The sequence below is a fragment of the Juglans microcarpa x Juglans regia genome, chromosome 8D, assembly GCF_004785595.1.
Source record: "Juglans microcarpa x Juglans regia isolate MS1-56 chromosome 8D, Jm3101_v1.0, whole genome shotgun sequence".
Classification (NCBI taxonomy): Eukaryota; Viridiplantae; Streptophyta; class Magnoliopsida; order Fagales; family Juglandaceae; genus Juglans; species Juglans microcarpa x Juglans regia.
Window position 1 is genome coordinate 24,736,247 of NC_054608.1, and position 9,114 is coordinate 24,745,360.

General features: G+C 35.6%; 1 protein-coding gene across 1 annotated transcript; it reads right to left on the reverse strand.

The window, feature by feature from the left end:
* Positions 1-887: 887 nt before the first annotated feature.
* On the reverse strand, positions 888-2,476 carry LOC121242018 (UPF0481 protein At3g47200-like). Its single transcript, XM_041139902.1, has 2 exons — positions 1,624-2,476; positions 888-1,503 (listed from the first exon to the last, which is right to left on the reverse strand). The coding sequence occupies exons 1-2, from the start codon at positions 2,444-2,446 to the stop codon at positions 1,061-1,063; spliced, it is 1,266 nt and encodes a 421-aa protein (XP_040995836.1). The 5' UTR covers positions 2,447-2,476; the 3' UTR covers positions 888-1,060.
* Between the last annotated feature and the right edge of the window lie 6,638 nt (positions 2,477-9,114).

Here is a 9,114-nt window from a genome sequence, read left to right on the forward strand (position 1 = left end):
TCTAACATTCTAAAGGTTTGAAGTGGGAGATAAAATACATAAAAATTAGTAGCTTTTACAATATTTATGAGCATTTGACATCTAAGAAAATTCAATTGCGGCAATTTCAAAAAATCGCTGGGAAAGTATATTTCCGGCGATTTTTCCTCTTTTAACGACAGTATTAAATCGCTAAAATTAATCTTTCCCAACGATTAACAACTGAATCGTATCTTGCAATTACGGCGATAAAATGTACTATTTGCGGCAAATAAAAATTGCCGGTAAAGAAAATATTTCCTGGCGATTTTTGGCTTCCGTTGGAGTAGATCAAAAGTGGGACTTTAATACCGGCGAACCTCCAGCGATTTATAAATCGCTGGGAAAGGTCATAGGCGGTGATTTTATTAGTATTCCCAGCGAAAATGAATCGCCGGGAAAGGTGATTCCCCTTGTAGTGATATATGTGGAAGTTAGTTTTAAACATATATTAATTATATCTTATAGTTATATAGACATATATTATATATAAGGGTCTTTAATATGATGTATAGCTTGGGTATAATTCATCAGGATTTCTGTAGATTTTTTTTTAATATTTTTTGAAATTCATATTGTCATGCATATTTACTAGAATATTATGAATATCTTCTAGGTGTGATAATATTCTAACAAAAATATTTTTTGTCGCAAATAGTCTTTTGCGACGAAAAATAGATAATTTAAAATTTTTTTTTCCTAACAAAAAGCCAATCGTCTCTTGTAGTGTCCGATCCTTACTTGAATGGTGCGTCAATTCATCTCAAACACATTACTACAAATTATCCCTTACAACCAGCCCCAACTTATGATACTAAAACAATGATGTGGTCTGGAAAGAATGACCTTATGTGTGATAATGACAAGAGTGAAGCTCTGAAGGGTTCTTTCTGTAATTTGAAACAACGGCCTAAGCCCTGAGGCAAAGAGGCCATGCATGCATGCCAATTATATATAGCTAACAGGATGATGATGATGGATACATGGAGATGGCAAAGGAAACATCATACAGATTAATTCTTGTCATTACCTTAATTTCCACTCATAAGTTTTGTGTAAATTTCTTGCAAAAATCATCGCAATGGTCAGGGGAGAATACTGCAAACCACGTCTGAGTGGCACCCAGAAAAAGCGCAAAAAATGCACCCAAAGAAGCGAAGCCCGTCCAGGAGGTGAGGAAATGATAGTGAAAGAACTCAGCTGTGAATCTCATCCAAGTGTTGTCGTAGCATTCCTGAATCTGGTACTTGACATCCTTGTATGCCTCGAGGTTTGGCACCAAGTCTGTCCCTATCTCATTGAATAGCTGAGCAACTTCCTCGTCGCTGCCGAGGAAGTTGTACAGCACTCGCGCTTTTCTTAGGTCCTTGACGTCGCTGGCTTCATCGATGAGCGAGTCGAGGAAGGAAATGTAGGAGGTGACGCCGAAGTCGTTGTAGAAGTCCAGACACATTTCGTAGGCTATCATGTTCAAGAACTTTGGCCCTGTCGAGTCATCTACAATCATGGGTGGGAGCGAAATGTGTCCTGGGTACAAATTGAAGTACTTTCCTGGCAACAAATTAATCCATTTTCTAGCGAAAGATATACTTCTCAAGTAATTACCAGTTTTAATACAACTCCTTTTCACGATGATTCCTGCTGCTTTAAGCTCCTGCAAATTGCGGTAGGATTGCCATTCTGGGTCCTTCCGTTCTATTTGGCTGTTCATAGTGTGTTTCTGAGCCCCTGGCGGGCCCAAGAGGCTTGTCCTCAGAAGATCCAGAAGATGGGTCGGCAGCGGGGGTTCTGAATCCTCTGATCTTTCTCCATTTCCTGATAATTGCTGACCACCCTCTAGTACCATGTTGTGGTTTCTTTTAATGAAATTCTGAATCGAATTCCTGAACTCATCTCTCATCTTGCTCAGGCTCATCAACGACTCCAGGAGCCGATACGGGAGTTGGTTCTCCAGCAGGAACAAATCCTGTTGGCAAAAGGCTACGCTGTCGTCTTTTATATTCTTCTCTTTGAACTTGTCCTTAACAGCGTAGTATATGTATTGCAGTATTGCACAGCCGTCCACGAACAGTATCCAGGCGAGGTCGCCATTATCGTAGCGCTTAGTCACCTCTTCCTCGAAGCATTTCCTGAGTTCCTCGATTTCCTGCTCTATTTTCTTGTATAAATTGTTTATACTTGCATTCTCGCAACTTTCTGTAACAAAATCTTTGGTCAATCTGAGCTTGTATGTCTCTCCCAACCGGTACCTTTCCTTGCCATGATGGATGGGACCCAAAGATACCACTCTTGGTTCGTAATACTTTGCAAAATTCTTGTGATCACGGAGCAAGAAGATAACCTTCTGCAGCTTTGGTGTTGGGGCCGATTGGGGTTGATTTGCCGCATTTTCTCCGGCTGCCATTACCGTTTCGAACCTTTCCTTCATGCAAGGCGTCGACGTTCCGGCCACAGCAAGCTTGCATGCGCTCAACATCACAATAAAAGTTTGAGAGATCTGGTTTGACGATTACTTTAGGAGTGTTTCTATTATTGGAAATTATTAAGTACTACTTTGTTAATCAAATGCACCAAGAGAAGTACCAGTACTTTTAAATCAAAAGAATATCTACTCATATTTTTTTTTTTAGTATCTTCTTATCATTTTATGACATAACATTAAATGATTAGTTCATAAATGAAATATAATAAATAATCTTCATTCATCTAATATCACATCATAAAATGATAAAAGAATGATAAAAATTAAGATGATGAATAATATTACTTCTTTTATACAGTGAAATGAATTGTAAGAAAATTATGAATATATCATTACCTCCTTTATATCTGTCTCACAGCAGTACTTATATATAGAGTCTAGACTAGCTAGCCTGTAGATATAGGATAAATTTCATATATATATATATATGTATGTATATATACACACTAGCTTGTAGTTCATTCTTGAAAATTTTAATTTTCCCATTTATTTACGCCTAACAATTAATCAATTAGCTTTAGTAGCTTGAGAAATAATTCAGGCCGATCGTTATAAATTTGTACACTTTTGTTTATATATATTGGCATATATTTGTGTGTGTGTGAGAGAGAAAAAGCTTTATTCTAGACTACAAGTTTGGTACAAATTCTTTTAAGATTAGAGAATAATTTTTGCTTACTTTATTCACATGACAAGATTGGGATTTCTTTTGGTTCATAATGTAGGGTCAATCAAAGAAGTTTGCGTGAATGCGACGTAGAGCCATTGCTTCTTCACTTTTCGGTTTCAATACAAACATAATCAAGAAAAGTATATGTTTGGTGCATGGGATGATGAGATATAAAATTCTCATTTTATCTCATCTCATTATTACAATTATCACAAACTCTTACAAAAAATATTATAAATAATTCAATTATTTCAAATCTTAATTCAATTTTTCTAAATCCTAAAATAATAATAATATTAAAAAATAATATTTTAAATTTTTATCTCAAACAAAAAATTCTCATCTCAGTCTCCAAACAGAACTAAGTTTGGATCCAAACTATCTCAACCTATCTCATCTCATCTCATCATTACAATTTTCACAAATTTCTATATAAAATTTGATAAATAATTCAACTTTTTCAAATCTCAAAACAATAATAATATTAAAAAAAGTATCCTAATAATATTTTATTCGACTTTCAACTTTCATTTAAAATCATCTCATCTCACTATCCAAACCCCCATTTGGAGATCGGAGAAGGCAGAATCAGCGTCATGTACAAGGCGTAATGAAAGGCGATTCTATTTTTCTCCGCGTTTTAGTCATGCGGCAGTAGGACAAAAGCTTTTTTCTATCTTCTTGAGTACTCTTAAGTACACAATTGAAGCACTTTTTCTTTTTTCAATTATCTTCTTTGGTTCTCATGAGTGGGGCTGTGGACAACAAGTAGGTTTGATTTTACTTTTGTTTTCCCACCTTCTTTTATCAATTGATGATGCCAATTTCAATGACGTTTGTTCAACATTTCATGTTTTAAGTAGAGTTTGTTATAATTTATTAATATGTATCAAAATGATTCTCTTGTACTATTTTAAAAAATGACACAATATTTGACTTTTCCCCCAAAAAAAAAAAAAAATTGTTTGCCTATTAAACTTCTATATATATATGGTGCAAACCTCATGATAAGTTTATTTATGAAGTTAAATCATAATACATTTATCTTGCAACCTCTAGTTTTAACGACTAATAATCGATAACATCTTTATATTTATGCAATGGATTTTTTTTTTTTTGGAGATATATATATTTATGCAATAGATTGATTAGTAATTGGTTTGAAAATTATTAGCTGTATTGAATGATTCTTTATTTTGTGGTTGTAATTTAATTTTAAATTCATGTATCATGACACTACAACAGAATGTGTCTTTTGTGACAAAGAAAACTGTCACAAAAAAATAAGAAACCGTCACTAAAAATATTTGGTGACGGTTTGTAACCGTCACCACGACCGTCACCTAAAGTGCATCACAGAAAACATTTGGTGACGATTTACTGTTCAACCGTCACAAAAAAAAATTTTAGTGACGGTTGAAGGTGTTCCTTTTGGTGGAACGTTCGAACGTTCCATTTTTTGTGACGGTTGAGAACTGTCACAGAAAGTCGCATTCGGATGTCAAATAAAATGTTTGAACGGTTGTAAACGAACTAATGTTCAAACGTTAGCGTTAACGTTCGAAAGTTATTTCGAATGTAAACGAATGAGCGTTCGAATGCAAGTGGTACGTTCGGAGGTTTGTTGGAACGTTAATCGTTGACTCATTCGAACGTTTTGTTCGTTTGAGGGTCAGAACGTTCGAACGTAGAGGCCTACGTTCAAATGTTACGATACACAATATGTATTCACGTTCGAACGTTGGTTCGAATGTGAACAAACGTTCGAACGTTTTTACTTTATATTCGAACGTACAGATCAGCTATACTAATTTCATAAAATTTAAAAACATATTATTTGCTTCATCATATTACATGCCATCAATTAAAAAGTAACAATGTCTTATAAAATTTTAAAATTAGATATTAAAACAAGCCATCACTGTAAAAGACAAATTTATTTCTTCTTTTTTCCTAGCCCACTGTGATTATGTTGCAACGACATAACACATTCTATTTGCACCATCATCTCCCGTTGCACTTGCTCGTGCACTTCACTGCGTATTCTTTCCTCCTGGTCTCTCTGTTGGTCCTGCCAACGAGTCTCTAAATGAGACTGTCGTTCTAAGAGAGACTCTAACTCTTGCTGTCTCGACCTCATATACTCATTCTCACACCGTGCAGCTTCTAAATCTGCTGTAAGATTATTAATTTGTGAAGTCGATGAGATTGAAGAGGATGAACATCTATGCTTGATAGATCGTCCCAAACCTCTTGCCATACTAGACTACGGCCCGAACATTTGCTTGAATATGTCTATGTCACTAGGAGAGGATTCCCCAGAAGTCGACTACATCTCCATCATTTTTTCCTGTAATTTGAAAGGTAATGATCGTAAATAATTAGTAACGTATTAAAAGAAATAAAAATAAAAACTAAATTATTCAAATGTTACATAAATAATTTATTTAACAAAATTAACACTACTTACATAATTATCTGCAGCGACAGGATCCATCCACTCACTATGCTTATTAGTGTAAGCAGCAGCATAGACATGAATGAGAGAAAAGTTTTCAGGATCATCACGTTTCTAACAAAGTGACATTAGCAATTTTAAAAATATAATGTTAATACTTAAATAAAAGAATATCAGGAAAATAAATGAAATCTATAATTTTTTAATTACCATTTTTTCAGCAAGACGGTGGAATGACCTTGAACCGACATGATGGTGGACAGTCAGAGCAGATCTATTCTGTGCATTTGTAGAACTCAAGTGTTACAAAATATATTAAGAATGTTAATTGTAATATGTATACATATAATATATAGAACGAATATGAATGTAAATAATTAAAAGATATAAATGTAAAATACCTGATAATCTGGAGATGCGAAAAGATCACAACACTTTCTCCAATCATCTATGTGGCGCCCACGACCCCCATGATAAGTTTATTTATGATTTTTAAATTCGTCGAACGTTAGGCCTCTACGTTCGAACGTTCTGACCCTCAATCGAACAAAACGTTCGGACGTATGTGTTTTGCTTGCGAATGTAAAGGAAATACGTCCGAACGTTTTATCTTAACGTTCTAACGTTAAGTTTACTATGTTCGAACGTTAATGCAGAGCAGCTTAAAATTAACACAAAAAATGCCTCAATGTAAATAATTTTTTTTCTTTATCTTTTTTCAGGATATGGTTCATCCTCTGCATACTAGGAAACGAGGGAGAGAAGGAGTCACTCAGCACACTGCTCGTATCGGGACTCGTACTGTTATGGTAGAGCGAGAGGTCCTGATTAATGAGTTCGACGAGCTCATTTGGGAGCAGACGAACCTGAGAGATGTTTTCCTCAGTAGAGGCTGGGGAAATATCTGCACATTGAGGGGGAAGGTATACCCCTCAATGGTTCAGGAGTTTTATATGGGAATGTGTGCCATGCCTCAGGACACATCCTCTCACACCGTGACTGTACGCGGTGTTTCCATTGATATTTCACCATATGTCATCGCCGAGCACCTCAGGATTCGTCTTGGAGTTGAGACATCTGCACACGCTACATCCCGTGAGGATGTAGTGACTTCTGCATCATCTACAGGCCGCTCATTTGAGCCAGCATCAGCCAGAGATGCAGACCGATCAGAGGCCGAGGAGGCTAGCCTCGAGGCTCGAGATGATGACCGAGACGAGGATTTCTACATCCTCACTGGGAGGGACTACATGCAAATCGAGAGGAAGAACGCATTCAACCAAAACCATCCGCTACCTTTCTTCCACATGTTGCACCTTATTGTTGCAACAAATGTGGATCCTGTGGCACATAAAATCACATTTAGTTGGCTTCGGGCACAGTTTTTTATACGAGTGGCACGTGGAGATCCCATACATTTTCCACTTCACATCTTTGAGAGGATCCGTTATGAGGTGAGCATCGTCTCCACGAATAATCTCCCATACGGTGTCCTAATCAGCCGGCTATTACTTGCACGAGGAGTGCCAACTCAGCCAGAGGAGCGGGTGAAAGATTAGATGAGCCCCCTCGACATGACCACGGATCGACGTAGCATTGGACAGGCTAGGGGACTGACAGGCTAGGGGACGTAAGCTACCCCTGTAGAGGATCTAGTTCCTCCAACGCAGCCTGAGCCAGGCCATGTGGGGAGTAGTAGTCAGCAGCCGCCGAGTACATCTGCGGGAGATGCACGGCCTGCTTGGGTTGATACGGTGATCTCACAGCTGACTGCGCATATCGATTATAAGATCGATCGATCGCTCGCGACTATAGAGGCGTCTGTATCTGAGATTGCCCATCGTGTAGGTATCCTCAACGACAAGGTTGATACCTTGACTGAGGAGGTACGGAGTTCGAATTTCACGAACAACGCTGTCATCTGAGTGTTGTTTAAGAAATTCGATCATATTTTGTATTTTGCTTTTATTATTTATAAAGAAAAATGTTATTTAATATTTCTATGGTTTTTCACCATTCAATTCTCAATCTTCTTTAATATTATATTTTTCAATTTTAATACTAAATCGCCGCACTTCAAATATATAAACATAAATATATATATATATTACAAATTGTGTATATATAAATATATACAAGTCAATTTTTTAGACTTGTTCGCAAATTATGCACTATAAAAACCACATAGTTTTTAAATTAGAGTCATTTAATTTAAATTTACAGTCAACGTTCGAACGTTATTAATTAACGGTCGAACATTGGCGCAAAACATTTAACGTTTGAACATTAATTACTAACGTTCGAACATTGCCGCCAAAACATTTCACGTTCGCACGTAAGTTGCTAGAATGTTCGAACGTAAATTTGACATTCGAACATAAATTTTCAATATGTTCGAACGTTAAAATAACCTCATCTGTCTTTAGTGACGGTTTCCAGAAACTGTCACAGAAAAGGCCTTTTAGTGACGGTTTGGGGACAGTTATAATTTCTCAACCGTCACTAAAGATCAATTGTGTTGTAGTGACGGTTGAGAAATTATATTTTGTAATTTTATTTTAAGTTTAGGGACATGAATTATATCCAAATTAAAAACTATCAATTCATTCTTCAATAGAAAGAAGCTTACATTCCAGGTCGTCCTTCTAAAATTGTCGGAGTTGGACACAAGGAAGATCCTTTTTACTTTCTAACGTGGAAGTTGAAGAGATTCCTTGCACATCATCCTCACTTGATTCTGAAGAAGACGGACTTATTTGAATTTGGATCATATCAATTATGTCTCTTGAAATATCCATTTTCTGATTAATAAAAGAATCCCCGCGTGACTTTCAAACTTCTTAGTTAACACGATTTTCATTTTGATTTGAGTATTCTCCATCAAAGGATGTTGCATACTATTTATCATGTTATCCTTTTACACTGAAAGAAGTTGAACGTCCTAAATGAGATGTATTTACTATTAAGGGTTTACGAAGTTGGAAAAATGTTAATGATACAAAAATTATATCTTGTTGAATCACATTGGGAGGATCCTTGCTCTTATCATAATAATGCTGTGAAGTCTTGTGAACATTTATTAAAATAATCACAGCATATCTATATAATTAGAATGCACAAAGCTCCTAACAAGTAATTAAAAATCTATTGATGTTTGATGGCTTGCATTTCAATGATGTTTTTTTAAAGGTTATGATGAGGCTCTTCTTTAAAAAAATCGATGTGGTTTTCTTAGGATGCTCAAACTCTTGATTTCATATAATGATTGTAACACCCCGTATTTTAGTGTATTTTTACTGAAGGATTATTTTTATTTGTCCAAAAATTTATTCTCTTATTTTAAAATTATCTAATATTTTAAATGGTTTATGTTTTGATCTTTAAATTGTGAAAATTAAATTGTTATGTTTTCTTAATATTTATTTATTGTTGTGCATTTAAATTGTTCTTCTTTTTAAATTAATTGATTGTGAGATTTAATTATTT

What these genes read in the sequence shown, in the direction of transcription:
- LOC121242018 (XM_041139902.1), bottom strand. Translation starts at nt 2,446, where the DNA reads ATGAAGGAAAGGTTCGAAACGGTAATGGCAGCCGGAGAAAATGCGGCA. An exon ending in AAGGAGTTGTATTAAAACTG is followed by an intron (nt 1,504 to 1,623) that starts GTAATTACTTGA and finishes ATGACTCGACAG; the next exon opens with GGCCAAAGTTCTTGAACATG.